Source organism: Ceratotherium simum, chromosome 39 (genome assembly GCF_057802395.1).
Source record: "Ceratotherium simum simum isolate JZ-2026a chromosome 39, ASM5780239v1, whole genome shotgun sequence".
NCBI lineage: Eukaryota > Metazoa > Chordata > Mammalia > Perissodactyla > Rhinocerotidae > Ceratotherium > Ceratotherium simum.
The window spans coordinates 5,711,052-5,726,814 of record NC_141938.1 but is presented as its reverse complement, the minus strand read 5'-3'; the positions used below and the strand labels follow the sequence as shown (position 1 = coordinate 5,726,814).

The 15,763-nt window shown below is 58.6% G+C and overlaps 1 protein-coding gene across 8 annotated transcripts in view; it reads left to right on the top strand.

Moving 5' to 3' along the window:
• Positions 1 to 15,763, top strand: part of SMARCA4 (SWI/SNF related BAF chromatin remodeling complex subunit ATPase 4) — an 87,860-nt gene that overhangs the window by 46,132 nt on the left and 25,965 nt on the right. For all 8 annotated transcript variants that reach the window (XM_087425449.1, XM_004442639.3, XM_087425448.1 and 5 more), the window contains exons 17-25: positions 2,676 to 2,742; positions 3,864 to 3,974; positions 5,706 to 5,948; positions 7,952 to 8,065; positions 8,759 to 8,866; positions 9,898 to 9,984; positions 10,714 to 10,760; positions 11,883 to 12,049; positions 14,476 to 14,639. In XM_087425449.1, coding sequence (XP_087281575.1) covers positions 2,676 to 2,742; positions 3,864 to 3,974; positions 5,706 to 5,948; positions 7,952 to 8,065; positions 8,759 to 8,866; positions 9,898 to 9,984; positions 10,714 to 10,760; positions 11,883 to 12,049; positions 14,476 to 14,639 — 1,108 coding nt within the window. The remainder of the gene's footprint in view (positions 1 to 2,675; positions 2,743 to 3,863; positions 3,975 to 5,705; positions 5,949 to 7,951; positions 8,066 to 8,758; positions 8,867 to 9,897; positions 9,985 to 10,713; positions 10,761 to 11,882; positions 12,050 to 14,475; positions 14,640 to 15,763) is intronic.

The window sequence follows — 15,763 nt, the reverse complement described above, 5'->3', positions numbered from 1 at the left end:
GTTCTGAGGTCCCGGGGCGGAAGACTTCCCACATGTGAATCTGGGGGGACACAACTCAGTCTGTAACAGCCTGCCCCTGGTTTCAAGGGGCAGGACGGGAAAAGGGGGGTGATGGAGTGCCCGTCCATCACCCCTACCGGGGCAGCTCTTGCAGGATGTCCTTGGGCTCCTCTTCAGGCCCCACAGCCAGCACATTCCACACGAGGTTGGTGCAGGAGCAGACAGCCTCCCGCTAGAAGAATGGAGTGGAGCTGTTTGCCCAAATGCTGTTTCTGCTCTCCACTGGGGGTGCTGAGCACTGTTAGTCACACCCCAGCCTGGCCTAGACCACACAGGCGCTCAGGTGTGCCGGGATCTGGGTGCCAAACAGCGTCCTGAGCAGCCTGTCTCACTCGCAACCTCCTGGCACCGCTGGCCTCTTCCTCCCTGCAGGCCAGCCTCCGGGGGCCAAGATTCCCCAGGCCACTCTGGACATCCCCCTTTCCAGCTCAGCACATGCCTCACAACGGTTCACCTGCCCCAGGGTTTTTTGAGAAGCCCCGGGCTGGCTCTCATTGAGCTAGCTCAGGTCTCATGTAGGCACCAAACCAGTCACAGGCCTGGGGAATGGTCTGCTCTGATGGGGCCAGGCCTCTGTGTGCACTTGGCCTGACCGAGGGGAACCCCCTTACCTTCAACCTGGCGGCAGGGACCCCTTCAGCCTCAAGTCAGCCGTGGAGGGGGAGGATGGGGAGCCGAGTGCTCCTGCCCCAACCCCACGGGAAAATGCCCTCCCAGAATTTACTTGGAGAAGTTTATTTCTTCCTTCGCCTTCCCTTCCTCGTGGTGGTGTGAGAAAGGCTGCCTTGGTAGGAACAGGTCTTCACAGAGAGAACTGTTTCCACATGTGACAGCAGGTCCCAGGCCCCATGATGGGTGGCCTTGCCTCCTTGCCCACCGCACTCGCCTGTGCACTGTCTCCCAGCCCTCCGATGGCCGAAGTCCCCTCTCCCCGTCTGACCCCCCGAAGAGCCTTCTCCAATGTGTTGTTCTGCAGCATAGGTTTTCCCTTTTCAACTTTTCGTTTTGAAATGATTTCAGACTTATCAGTAATTGCAAAAATAGTATAAAGAATTCCTGTGTACCTTTCACCTGGCTTCCCAAATCTTTCATAACCCAGGACAGTTCTCAGCACTAGGAAAGTAACCACTTGATGCTGTTGACAAACCTAGAGACCTTATCCACATGTTGTCCGTTTCCCAACTAATGCTCCAGGATTCCGCGTTGCCTTTCGTTGTCATATCTCTGTGACATGTCTCTGACAGCTCCCAGTCCGTCTTCGTCCTTCGTGATCTTGACACTTGAATGTTGCTCAGGTGTTTGGTAGACTGTCCCCCAGATTGTGTTTGTGTGATATGCCTGGTTCTGAAATTCTGGTGAGACTCCCCAAGCAGGGATGTTGGGCCCTTCTCCGGGCCTGGCATCAGGAGGCACAAGGTGTAGGAGAGAGTAACTTTGGTCTCTTGGTTATGTGGTGCCTGCTGGTTTCCCCACATAAACCTAAGAGTTTCCCTTTGTAATCATTAGTATCTTGTGGGAGGACACTTAGAAACTGTGTCAGTGTCCCATTTCTCATCATACTTTCCCCAGTAATTGCAGCATCCGTCAGATGAGTCTCGCCTGAAATGATTGTCACTGTGGCAAGTGCCAGATAGCTTCCCACTGGGTGCCCCAATTGTCCCCCATTGCTCCCTGCACTAGAAACCAGATCTCAGTGACTAAACCAGGGTGATCTTGCTGATCCTCAGTAAGGGGAAGCCCAGAGCCAGGCTGTCTGAGGGGGGCCCAGTGGCTTCAAGATGCCAATTTTCTGCTCAGTTCCTTAGCACATGACTCCTGCCCTCAGGCTTCTTACCCTCATGATTGCAAGATGGCTGCGCCGCCTCCCTTGTCTCATCTAGGTTCCCAGCATGATGGGCAGGGCAAAGGGCAGCAGGAGTATATGGCAGCTGAACCTCCACCTTCCCCACCCTCCTTCAAAAGCTTTCCCCAGACAACTTGAGCTTCCGTCTCATTGGCTCCCACTGTGTCCACCAGGTTGGCCCTGGCTGCCGGGGAGCCTGGGAGCTGTGGGGTTAAGGTGGACATAGTGCCGTCCTCAGTGGAGCCTCTTGGAGGGAGGAGCTGGAGGAGCTGGGTGAGCCATGAGCAGTCTCTGCCACTAGGCCAAGTCCTGTCTTTACAAACCACCGAGTCTAGACTTTGTGAGTGAGTTTCCTCTCCCACCGAAAACTACGTCACGGCTCTGAACCTGACACGAGGCGCCGTGCGTCAGGGCGTTTTTCCGGGCAGCAGGTCCACAGCGTGTAGCGTATTCTCACGGGGGCCTGTGACCCCACAGTGGTGATGAGGACTGTCCACCAGGTCCAGCTCCTGCGTCCGGCCGCCTGGCTCTGGCCCAGGCCGACCCAGGCTCCTCCTCCCAGCAACGGCTATCCCCTGTCCCCACCGCCACACCTTGGTGTGTCCCTGTTTCCCCCCGCCGGGGCATCTTCCCCTCCTTCCCGCAGACGGTCAGTTACTCTGCCGGCTCTGAGGGTCACGGCCACATTGGTCTGCCTTCCCATGGATGCTGGTGTGGACGCTGAGCTGTTGACTGAACTAGAACCTGACTATCCCTTCCTTGTTTCTCTCAGAACGCTGTCTAATTGGGCGTATGAATTTGACAAGTGGGCCCCCTCGGTGGTCAAGGTGTCCTACAAGGTACGTCACAGCCTGGGAGGTGGGTGTGGGCGTGGGCGGGGCGGGAGAGTGGCGCGGACAGGCTACTAGGGAGGGAACCTTGCTTGCGTTAATGACACGAGGTGTATGCATGCGTCTTCCTGTGTTAGACACGTGGGACTGTGCTGTTAGTGTAGGTTTGGGATCACTTATTTTATTTCCTTTTGGGGCTAATGCTTTTTAAGTGAAGTTATGGACTCAGTTTGTGGAATATGGTGACATTCATGCATTCACTAGAAGATTTTGTTATTCTCCTTTGAGCTTTGGTTAAAACCTGTTGGTGCACGGTGACTTAATGACTATACACCATGGGCCGCTGTGTGACAGGGGACACGTGGGCTCTGTGCACATCTGCACTGAGTGCCGTACGTAGCTCAGGTCACCCTGTGAAATGGGGACTAATTGTCCCCGTTGTCCTGGTGGGGAAGTGGAGACAGAGAGGGCGTCACGCAGCCACATAGTGGCAGAACTGGGTTGTGCCTCTGGCCTCCCGGGTGCAGGCTCTTCTCCATGTGCTGTGAGGCTCTCAGCCCCGTGACGGGGAAAAGGGGTCCCAGCAGAGGGAGCGGCGTCTGCGGGGAGAACTTGGTGCCTTTGAGGAGCTAAAGGTCATGCTGGCAAGAGCTTAGGGGACCCAGTGATGATCGATCTGCCTGGAACGTGAGCCTGGAGAGAGCTCACAGCCTGGGCCCCTGGTCAGCTGGGTAGGGGTTTGCAACTGGAGAGGGGCAGGGCAGATTTGCTAGTTGGGGAGGGGCTGCAGCTGCTGTCAGGGAGTGGTCCCGGTGGCCTGCACTCTCGTGGGGGGCGTTGAGGCTGAGGCCCAGTTCTCCAGCGTGGAGGCCTGAGCTGGGACCCGGGAAGAGGAGGGCAGCTGATCGGCCACCAGGAGCGGGGCAGATGGTGGCACAGGCAGCAAGCTTCCCAGAGGGCCCGGGCCGCCGATAGCCCACACGCCTTTCTCTGCTCCCTGCAGTTGGCGCTCTGCAGTCGGGGTTGGAGGATGGCCAGCAGCCGTGCCCAGCGCTCCGCCCTCGTCAGGAGTGCTGTGACCCGGCTGCCGTGGCCCCGGGAGCTCAGATGTGCGTCTTCTCCCCTCCCAGGGCTCTCCAGCAGCCAGACGTGCGTTCGTCCCCCAGCTGCGCAGCGGCAAGTTCAACGTCTTGCTGACGACATACGAGTACATCATTAAAGACAAACACATTCTCGCCAAGGTAGCGTGTCCTCGTGTAGAACGCACTGCATGGGCAGTGCCGGCGGGGAGCACGTGAGCCGGCCTGACCCGGGGTTGTCAGGCGGTGTCACGCTCCCTGTCTTCTCAAAGCCCCTTGCAAGTCATTTGTCAGTGAGTCCCCTGCACGTGTGTGGAGACAGCTGCTCAGCGTGTGTGAACGGCCCGGTGCAGGGTGACCTCAAGTTTGCCTCTCTGACTGTGCCCAGGCTGGCCCTGTGTGGGTCCAGAGATTGGGGCTGTCTGTGTAGCACGCGGACTAGCTCCTCCCTGGGCTTCTGCCCAGAGAGCCTCGTCACCTTGGTGCCTCCAGGCCAGCCTAGTCTCTCCTGTCTCCAGAGACCTCGGCCCTCCCGCCCGGGTGGCTGTGTCTCCCCCACCGCAGCCCACGGGAAACCAGCCCCCTAGGCAGGAGCGATTCGTCGTTCGGGGCCGAGCACTCTGAGACCCTGTGTGTTCCGTCAGCCTGGGAGCCTCTTAGCTGACCCAGTAGTGAAGGCAGCTCTAGTGAGGCCATCGGTGAATGACTGAGGATATGCTGTGACCCGGATAGAAAACAGGCACTGTCCCTTTCCCTCGGATAGAAAACAGGCACTGTCCCTTTCCCTCAGAAAGCTCGTTTCCTGGTTTGGGGAGGGGCGGAGGCTGAAGATGATGCCTCTGCTCTCACCACTAACCATCCGGTGGAGTGAAGTGGGTGGTGGAGTTTTTGACCCAGGGATGGAGGAGCTGCTTACACATCACCACACCTCGGGGGCTTGATCGTAGTGATGCTGTGGGGTGCCCGATATGCATCCCCCAGCCTCCGGATGAGGAAACTGAGGCCCAGGGAGCTGGTGTCCCGCGTGCGCACCCTCACCCTCGAGCCTGCACTGTGGGTCACCCTTCTGACTTGGTCAAAAGCCAGGCCTGTCCCAAGCCCGACAACGGGGCTCCAAAAGTCCTGTGCTTATCTGACACTGGCTTTAACTGACGTAAACGCCTTACGACAGGGGCTCCTCCTAGGAAACGGCTGTGGGCCCGTGCCCCCATCAGCTCTGCCCTTTTCTTCCGGGGCACCGGACGCGCATGGCCTCACTCAGGCCTCCCCGTGTCCCCGGGAGGGGGAAGCGGAAGCGCAGAGTGTCCCTGAGGCTCGCCAGGCTCACACGGAGACACCAGCTGGATTTAAACCTGGGGCACCCCCTGCCAGACTCCCATGCACCATGTCCGTCCCACATGTAGCTGACAGCAGGTTCTGGAGCGTAGCCCTGGCCGCCCAGGCTCACACTCTGAACCTGCCTGTGCTGTTCCTGCCTGAGAGGCAGCCTGCTGACTGGACAGTAGACCCGTTACTGAGCCACGGCCCCTGTAGACGCTCCCCCCCGGGGGGCCTCTGTGATCAGCGAGCAGTGTGTCATTGGGGGACTTTTCTGTGCTACATACCAGCACGTGTCATTTTGGGGGAAACCAGAGTGCTTTCTGCACCCTGCCTCGAACACCCGACAGCAGGTCACGGGCACGTCTCCCTGTCCATGTGTCCGTCCTCACCCCGTGCTTTATAGAGGCTGCGTGGTGGGGCTGTCACTCGGTGGGCCGGTCCCTCGTCAGGGGGCGTTGTCCACCTGGACGCGCTCTCCGCCCGCAGCCCTCACGCCCGAAGCTCGTGAGCGTCCTGCTCCGGCTGGGCAGCCCCGCGGCCCCCTCCCCTGACCGCCTGCTCTCGGGCCCGCAGATCCGTTGGAAGTACATGATCGTGGACGAGGGCCACCGCATGAAGAACCACCACTGCAAGCTGACGCAGGTCCTCAACACGCACTATGTGGCCCCGCGCCGCCTGCTGCTGACGGGCACGCCACTGCAGAACAAGCTGCCCGAGCTCTGGGCGCTGCTCAACTTCCTGCTGCCCACCATCTTCAAGAGCTGCAGCACCTTCGAGCAGTGGTTCAACGCGCCCTTCGCCATGACCGGGGAGAAGGTGGGTGTGCAGGGCCAGGCGGGGAGCCGAGGTCGTGGGCCGCCCGCAGAGGAGCTGTGTCTGAGAGGACCGTCCCGGGCTCAGCTGGCTGCCCTGGTGGGTGTGTGTTGAGTCCCCAGCACGATGGGCAGGGCCTGGGCTGGCTGTCAGGGCAGGAGTCCCTGTCTTCCTGGAGCAAGGCGGCCCTGGCATCCGGGGCTGGAGGAGCCACGAGGGCCCCAGAGGAGAAGGGCAGAAATCGTGAGGGTGAACTCTGGGGGGATGCTTGGGGCTTCTGTGACCTGCTCCCTGGGCACAGGGAGGCCACGTCAGGAAGTGTGGCCCTGACGCAGCTGTGAGGCCGGCAAGGAGCGAGGGCGTGAAGGTGCAGCCAGGGGCCCCAAGGGTCCCGGCAGGCCTTTCTGGGGGTTCAGATTTCACCCTAAGGGCAGTGGGAAGCTCGGAAGGTTTCAGTCAATAGAGCAACGTGGTCAGATTCTGTATATCTTGTTTTTATTTTGTTATTTTTTATTTTTATTATTATTATTTTTTTTGTGAGGAAGATTGGTCCTGAGCTAACAACTGCCAATCCTCCTCTTTTTGCTGAGGAAGACTGGCCCTGGGCTAACATCCGTGCCCATCTTCCTCTACTTCGTGTGGGACGCCGCCACAGCATGGCCTGACAAGCAGTGTGTCAGTGCGCGCCCGGGATCTGAACCAGCGAACCCTGGGCTGCCGCAGCGGAGCACGCACACCTAACCGCTTGCACCACCGGACCAGCCCCCTGTATATCTTGTTTTTAGAGAGAGCTGTGGCTGGTGTTTCTTGACGTCTGTATGGCCTGGGTGGCGCTGTCCATCTGTCTGAGGGCCAGCTGCGTTTTCTGTTGAAGGAGATTAAGTGGCCTGAGTCCACCCAGGGCTGCTGGTCCATCGGCCCAGCCAGCTAGTTCCCGATTATGAGGTTTTCCTTAGGTCCAGGACAGTGGGGGCCACCACACTGTGTTACAGAGGGTCCTCTGCCAGCATCCTCTATGGGGTACCCCCTCCTCGGCACCAGTTGAGGCTGAAGCCCTTCGGAAGGAGGAACTGAGGCCTTGCCAAGAGTCTCATAATAAAGGAGCCCCAGTTTTCAGAATCCCAAGACCCCCATCCTAAGAGCTGGGGTGCAAGTGGTCTCGTCTCATTTATTTCCAAGTTGAATAACAGCTCTGCCAAGAGAGTGTTGGGGGCTCATGGGAGGAGAATTCAGGTGGCGTCTTATCTTTCACTTTTTAAAAAAAAATTATTTTTATTTACTTATTTATTTATTTTTGCTGAGGAAGATTGGCCCCAAGCTAACATCTCTGGCAGTCTTCCTCTATTTTGTATGTGGGTCACTGCCACAGCATGAGTTGACAGGTGGTGCCTAGGTCTGCACCCGGGATCCGAACCTGTAAACCCCGGGCCGCCGAAGCAGAGCGCACAGAACTTAACCGCTACGCCACCAGGCTGGCCCCTAAAAAATTGTTTTTAATTTAACTTTTTATCAGAGTAGCAGGCGCCCTGGGAGGGCAGTCTTTCTTTCTCTCTGTCCCACCCAGGCTGAAATGAGAGTGGATTTGGGGCTCCTAGTGACAGAGCCCTCCATGAGAATCATCCAGTTTACACCAAACGTTTTGTGACTGGGACCCCTACTGTGCTGTCTGGCTTCTGTTTGGACGTGTTGACGGGTTTCCAGACCCGAGTTTGTATCACTTTGGGGGAAGTGACAGAGCGTCCTGCCGTGTTTCATAAGGCCTCTGGAATGTCGTGCCTGGGACCTTCGGTTCCACGTCCCAGGAATTCCACGGAAGGTCCCAGGTCCTTGCAATTTTCCAAAGGAGGAGGGTGCCCCGCCATACCCCAGAAAGCAGCAGGCAGTCTGGAAAGGAGGCACTGAGTGCGAGGCAACGCTGGCTGACCCTACCTGCCCCCCTCACCCCCCGCGTGCCCGCCTGCCTCCTCTGGAGGTGACGCCTGGTTTGCGTGTCTCGGGGCTGCCAGGTGGACCTGAACGAGGAGGAGACCATTCTCATCATCCGGCGTCTGCACAAAGTGCTGCGGCCCTTCCTGCTCCGGCGGCTCAAGAAGGAAGTCGAGGCTCAGTTGCCCGAAAAGGTACCATGGGAGTTTTGAGCAGAAGTAGCCATGATGTGGGGTTGTGGGGGCTTCCCAGGGTGGGTGCAGTCAGGCGGCTCTCCTGTGGTGTCTCATGGCCCTGGCCTCACCTTGGCGTGCTGGAGATGTCGCAGCCTGGGGACGGCCACTCACCCCAGGTCCACAAAGCAGAAGGTGGGTGTGTGGGTTAGAGCACAGGCCCTCCCTGCTGTTGTGGGCCGGATCCCTGGCAGGACCGGCCCGACAACGTTGGGGGCACTGGGAGGCCATGGCTCGATGGGCCGCTCCCCACCCTGGATGACTGGGTTCTTGCTCACAGGCCCAGCCCCACAGTGGCCCCCAGGACCCCGTCCCCTCCTCCCGGCTGGGCTCAGAGGTCCCTGGGCAGTCCCCCCTCCAGCCATCCTTGCCGTTTGTCTCCTGGCCGGCTATGGAGGGGCCTTCGGCAGGTGGCTGAGTTGCCCGCTCTGGCCCAGGCTCCTCCTCCGTGTTTCTCTGCCCTGGTGTGTCTACCAGAGCCTGTCTCCTCTCGTCCCCCTGGCTGTGGGGCTCCTCACCGTCACCCCGTGTGCCCCGATCAGCACCCTCCCGGGGCCCAGGATGCCTCCGAGAGGCTCGCAGATGAGACGCCCAGGGCGGGGGGATTGGGTCAGGGCCCTCGGCCCCCTGACCAGTGCCGCGTGTCCCCTGCAGGTGGAGTACGTCATCAAGTGCGACATGTCGGCGCTGCAGCGCGTGCTCTACCGGCACATGCAGGCCAAGGGGGTGCTGCTGACGGACGGCTCCGAGAAGGACAAGAAGGTTGGCCGGGCCCTCCCCACCCAGGCGTCTAGGGCGGGCGGGTCGGGGCAGCCGGCGTGTGGGGCTTGAGCACGCTGTAGCCGGCCGGCCTGTCGCCTCCTTGGAGTTGATGGCCGCGGTCGAGGCCCAATCTGGTTGTGATCCTGGGAGCACTGCGTCGCCGTCGCTGCTGTGCACAAGCCCAGTCATGCTGCGGCAGCAGAGGCTCATGGCCCGTTTCAGGGGCTCAGTCCCCCAAGACTCTCCCATCAGCCCCTGTGTGCTTATGAAACGCTGGCTCCTGAGTGTGTGTCAGTCGGCAGCGTGGGGCCCAGCACTGACCCCTGCCCAGTTAGAATGTTCTAGTGAGCCCACCCCCCCAGCTGGGAAAGAGCTGCTTCAACAGCCATGGCCACTGAGCCCCTTCACCTTGTTGTCAAGTGAGGTTCGGGGGTGCTTACAGTAGAGAGGAGTGGGGGCTGGGTGGGCTGCTCTCAGGTCCCAGGCCCCACCCGCCCCAGCTCCCCTCACAAGGAGTAAAATTGTCCTCCCAGGCCCCTCGATCCTGCGCCCAGTGCCTCGAGCTTGGCCCTGCCTCCCTATTTCCTCTAGATGTTGAGTTTGGGCCCCTTACCTGAGCTGTGGCAGCAGCTCGATGCCTAGTTTACTTCCAGCCCAGGGCACCGCCTGTCTGCCTCCGCCCTTCATCCTGTAGCCAGCGATCTTCCTAAGCATCATGGCGCATCGGCCACAGCCCCCTAGGCCCCCCAACAATGCCCAGGACGAAGCTGGCCTTGCAGAGCATTTCTGATTCGGCCTCAGCTCTGCCAGTTTTATTTCCCTTCCATCCCGCCCACCCCTCCACCCCTCCAGGGTGCAAGGCCATCTCTGCTCCCCCCAGGGCTTAATTCGGGCCTCTGGGTCCCCACAGGAGCCAGCTCCTCACTCCTGATTTCTCTGCGTCAAACCACACCTCCCCCCAAGCTTCTCCTTCCGCCCCACCCGCTCCTGGGACAAGGCCTGATTTGGAAGCCTTTTTATGTTCCCCCCAGGGCAAAGGCGGCACCAAGACCTTGATGAACACCATCATGCAGCTGAGGAAGATCTGCAACCACCCGTACATGTTCCAGCATATCGAGGTGAGGCTCCCGTGGGCCCCCTCTCCTGCACGGCTGTCTGCTGAGCCCCCAGGCAGACCCAGCTTGCTTCTCCCGGACAGTTTTCAAAAATGATAGTTTTTAATATTTTAAATAGGTAATGCCTGTACATTTGTCTCTTTCTTGAGTTTTCTGTTTGCAAGTGCTTATTGTAAAGAATCCAAACGGTGGAGGGAAATGTGGGACAGAAATGAGAGCCCACCCTCAGATAACCAGGGAAGCATCCAGACTGTTCTTTGGGGCCATGTTCCCACCCGGTGGGGTCCTGCTGCCTCTGCGCTGGCATCCTGGCTTCCGCACTCGGTGTCATGCGGGCCCGTGCTGGTCAGCGCAGCACCAGCAGCCGTGCTCTTCAGTACAGCCTCTGGCTCAGAACCTTTTTGGGCCACGGGACCCTTTGAGAGTCTGGATTCTTGCTTTAAAAAAGCACACATACATCCGTACTTTTTTGGCGTAACCTTCCAGGTCCTTGCAAATCCCCCAGTGCCGCTGGGATCCCGTTTCAGCTCTCCAAGGACGGGCGCGGGCACACGCGATCATGGTGCTCATTTGTGTGGTTGAGAGTATTGTACCATGGCTTCCTTTCCTCCGTTGGAGGAGCACGGGGCAGGGGATGCGGTGTGGGCCCGGAGCCGCCGTGGGCGATGGCTGAGCACTGGCGGGAGGGCGCCGAGACTGCCCCACGCTGACTCGTCTCTCCTTCCGTTCCAGGAATCCTTTTCCGAGCACCTGGGCTTTACCGGCGGCATCGTCCAAGGGTGAGAAACTCCCCGGCTCAGGGCAGTGGGCAGACGGCCCACGTGGGGGTGGTCCTCACTGGTTTGGATGGCTTTATTCCTCTTATTATATTTGTGCAATTTCAAAGGAACTGTATTGATGGCAGAAAATTTAGAAAATGTAGACGAACCCAAAGAAGAGAATAAAAGCTCTCTACCCTTTGAGAGTTGACCACCATTGACCTGGAGAGGCAGACCTGGCTTCCAGGCCCCGCTGTGCCACCTCGGGGCTCTGTGACCCTTGACAGCTTCTTAACCACTCGGAGCTTAAGCTCTGTCTGCTCACAGAGGGACACTCCATACGGCATGCTTCCGCTTGCCCTGAGTGTTCCCCAGCGTTGCTTGTCCCGTGTGGCCCAGACTTTGTTAAGCCCTGACGTTGGACGTGGACGCTGCCTCTCGCTGTCACCATTGCAGGCAGCCTTGCTAAGAGCACTCCTGTGGCTAAGCCACCGTCATTTCTCTGGGATATTAAAGCGTTTCCAAGAGCAGAGGCACCATGTAAAGAGCAAAAAGTTCTTTTGCTGTGTGTGTTTTATACCAAACTGCATAATGGGCCCCACAGACCTGGGTTTAAGTCCTGGCCCTAGCGTGTCAGCAGCCATGTCGCTCTGTCCCCCCAGCCTCAGTTTCTCGGTCTGTAAACTGGGGGTTGTTGACCGGCGTGAATGCGAGAAGCTACTGTGGCCCTCAGCCCTGCGTGTGGTGCATTGTGGGTACTCTCCAGTGTGAGCCTTTGCTCCTAGAAGTTCTGTGACAGGAAGGGAGATGAGGCCTGGCTTCCCAGGGCAGCCGCCATTCACACCACTTGTCCTGGAGTCGTTGCTAAGTTCACCTCCTCTCCTTAAGTATCCAAGTTGGACGATGATCATGGTGTCACACATTACAAGGGGGGCCTGTTTGTTCCAGTTGGGTTGAAATGGCTTTGCTGAAACTGTGGGGCATAGTTGTGCCCAGGAAGCCCCTCTGTGCCCCTCGAGCCTGAGGACCAGCCGCCCAGGCCAGCTCAGGGCAGCCTAGAGATGGGGAGCGTGCTTGCTTCGTCCTCTGCAAGGTGCCGTGGTTAATGCTGGGTGCTTCTCCCCCGCCCCCTCTGCCTGCCAGGCTGGACCTGTACCGAGCCTCGGGGAAGTTTGAGCTGCTCGATAGAATCCTCCCCAAACTCCGTGCCACCAACCACAAAGTGCTGCTCTTCTGTCAGATGACCTCCCTCATGACCATCATGGAAGATTATTTTGCGTATCGTGGCTTTAAATACCTCAGGCTCGATGGTGAGTGTGCCGGAGAGAGGGCCGTTTGTTAAGGGGCCTCATTATCCACTGCTGCCGAAGCTTCTGGCCCATGTGCCCTCCCTCGCGAGGCGGGATGAGGCCCGGAGCGTCTAGGGTTAGCAGGTGCCAGGCTCGCGCGACTGGGAGGGAGGGCCCTGGAAGTACGGAGGCTGGATCTGAGCCCATGGCCTGGGAGAATGGCCAAGCTGGACCTGACACCCGGGTCTCCTGAGCACGCGGTGTGTGGTCTTCCCGCCGCAACCCTGGAACCAGTGGTTAAGGAGCACCCGACAGCCTTGTTTTGGTTAGAAATGACAGGCACCCATATCCTGTGGGCATACGGCAAAAAGCATTGAACCTCAAAGGTTCAGGCGTAGCTGGATCCAGGAGTCCAGATCATGTTGGAGGGACTCTTTTCCAGCTCTTGACTGCCCTCCCTTTTGGCTTCATTCTCAGGCATCCTGTCTAGGCTTCCCTTCCGCCTGCTCAGTGTGCCCAACAGAGAGGCAGTCTGTCTTTTCCCCAGAGGTCCAGGGGGCTGGCTCTCATCAGGCTGCTGTGAGCCCCGTGCCCGGCTCTCCACTGCCCGGGTGGCTGTGGAGCTGTCACTGGTCAGGCTCGTCCTTGCGGGAACTGTGAGCACCAGGAGTAGCTGGAGAAGGAGGGAGGGAGGGAAGCAGCTACTGTGGGGTGACAGTTCCCCTGGGGACAGTGCCAGCTGCAACCCCATGCTCGCCCAGGAAGTCCTGTGTCTCTGCCTTTTCCCCAGCACGTTGCGGGGGAGGAGGGGGCTGAGTGAGATGCTGGCAGCGTGCAGGACACGTGGTCGGACGCTTGTCCACTAGCCAGGAAGGCCCTAGAGGGAGTCCCCACTCTGTGAGATGCCTCACAAGAAAAGTGAACTTGGGAGCCGCTGCAGTAAAGGTGGTTAAGCAGGTGTCTTTGCCCACACGACTTCTCAGAGCCTTTATCTAAGCTCATTGCTAGGTGCATCTCCATGGCCGGACGCCCCGAACCTCTGTGCCCCGTTTTGTCTTTTGCTGGGCATCTCGTGGCCCTGTGGTTTCCGGACCGATGGTCTGTTGGTGTCTGCCCTCCCTACATGCCCACCTGGCCTTCCTTCAGCCCTTTCTTGGAGTTCTGTCCAGGGCCCCCCTTACAAACACAGATCTGGCCGGGGGTCCGCCCTCGCCCCTGCCTCCGTCAGGCGCTTCCCACAGCTTGGAGACTGAAAACCGCAGCCCAGGGGAGGCCAACGTGGCCGGGCCTCTCCCGTCCTTCAGGGGCCGAGCCTTTGGGAGTGCCAGTCCCCGTCTGTGTCACCATCCCGACCCCCAGAGGAGAGGCTGTATGCCGAGAGCGTGTTCCCACCCACCCCAGTGTCTGTTCCTTTGCTCTGTTTCTTCTTTTCTCTCCACGATGAGAGTCTTCTCCATAAGGAGGAGGACCTCTGTGGGCTCGGCCACGGTTGGATCCCTAGTACCTCTCGTGGTCAGTGCCACACAGTAGATGATCTGGTAAAAAGCAGATGAAGGGTGGGGGCTCAGTGTCACGTGAAGTGGAACCTTCCAGTGGCAGAGTGGTGAGAGCGAGGGGCCTGGCCCTGCCCCACTCGAGGCCTCAGCCCCTCTTCGGGGTGGGCAGCTGTGAGCACATCTGGAGCCCGGGATCTGGTGGGCATCAGGCCTCTGCACTGGTCATTGGGACGTGTTGGGCAAGTGGCAGGAAGCATTTGACTTTCATTTCTTGACCACAAAAGACTCCTGATTGTGCCAAAGCTCTTTTTGTTCTGAGCTGACAGCAGCCTGAGGAGCTTAGACGCCCCTCTGATGCTCACGATGCTGAGGATCGTGTCCTGGCTGTCACACAAGAGTCCCTGTGACTTGATGCAGGGGGGTGCTGGTCCTGCCCGAAGGGAAACGAGTTCCCGGTATAAGGCACCTGGGTGTTTGCCTGTAGACGGTTTTCTCTGTGAACCGAGGGGTCCCGTCAAGGTAGGGTCGAGGGCAGGCGCTTGGCCTCTGGCGAGTTACTTGTTCCGCGTTTTTGTGGGGCGTGGTGTTACCAGCATTAGCCAACATATCTCCCACCACCCTGGGGAGCAGCTGGGCAGGGGGTGGTGGGACAACAGCACTGATGGGGTGGCCCCTGTTGCCTGGGTGTGGCTGGGCTCTGGGCGCCTCCTTTAGTCCCACAGTGGCCCCCTTTTACATGGAGGAGACGCAGCCGGCCAGTTGGGGCTCATTTTCGTCTCCTAGGGTAGGAGTGACAGTAGTGTCACTGTTGAGTGAGTGTGGCCATGGCTCAGGTGGCCCCTGTGGGGCACCTGTGGGCACTGTCGCCACTCTCCGAAGCTCGATCTCTCCTCGCCACCACACCTCCCACCACGGTCACGATGCTAAGCCTGTGCTCCCTGCGCCCGGCAGGAACCACGAAAGCGGAGGACCGGGGCATGCTGCTGAAGACCTTCAATGAGCCCGGCTCCGAGTACTTCATCTTCCTGCTCAGCACCCGGGCCGGGGGGCTCGGGCTCAACCTCCAGTCGGCCGACACTGTGATCATTTTCGACAGTGACTGGAACCCCCACCAGGTGAGAGTGGGCGGGCACCCTGCGGGGAGGGGCTCGAGGCCTCGTGGATCCCCCGCCCTCTGTTGTGAGTGCCCCGGCCTCCTGACGTTCTCCTGGGGCCCTGGAGCCTGGAGCAGTAGCACCCGTACCTCCTGAGGCCTTTGGAGAGAAGCCCAGAGAGGATTTATTTTCCTCAGTTTCTCAAAACAAAAAGAGCTTTTTGCTCTGATTATGAAAAAAATACATTCCATTGTTATTAAAAAAAAAAAAAAAAAAAAAATCCTGGTATCACGTAACAGCGTAAAGAAAGTAGAAAAGGACCCTGTCCTGTCACTGGTGTGGTGGCCACTGTTTCCGTTATCCCCGAAGTCCTTCCGGGCCGTGTTCTTTGTGAGCACACTCATGCTGGTGCTTTTAAGACAACATTTGGAGCATACTTGGTGCCCTTTGTGTACTGATGCTCTTGTTTTTATCTGTATACCCTCCACGGGGCTCCGTGCCACTAGACCGCGATATGGAACTTTACAGTTGCAGCAGCCTTTACATAGGTTTTTAACTTTCCCTATGTTTTGTTATAAAAGTAATATCTTATTGTTTCTTAAGAAATGCGAATACCAATAATTCGAAGTCGCATGAACTGGAGCCCCTTTTTCCCTTCCCCACCACTCCTGCTCTTCTCTGAGAGACCCCAGCATCCACTTGTATGCACACGCGTGTGTTCTGCCTTTCACGCGAATACAAGCACGTTCTAGCGCGTGTCTCTTCCCTTTGGCAGCCGGTGTGTTTCACATCCCTGTGTGAGCACACTGGGACTCTTCGCAGCCATTTCGTCAGCTGTCCCGGTGTATGGCGGCCCCCAGACTTCTTACTCAGCCCCAGTTGGCAGGCGTCTAGGTTTTCTCTTTCTCAGCATGACCACCAGCCCCTTGGTCCTTCTCGTGGAGCACTGGCCAAGTCAACCCTGAGAGGTGGGATGCTCGGCCCCCGGCATGTCCCCTTCACACTCTAGTTGCTTCTGCTGAAGAGGCCTCCAGCAGGCTGCCCGAGGTTTCTCTCCTGTCTGCAGGGTGCGAGCGTGCTCTTGTATGCAGCCTAGCGGCACTGGTTATCAGCGTGTAAACTGTAGCCCGTCTGATAGACGAATG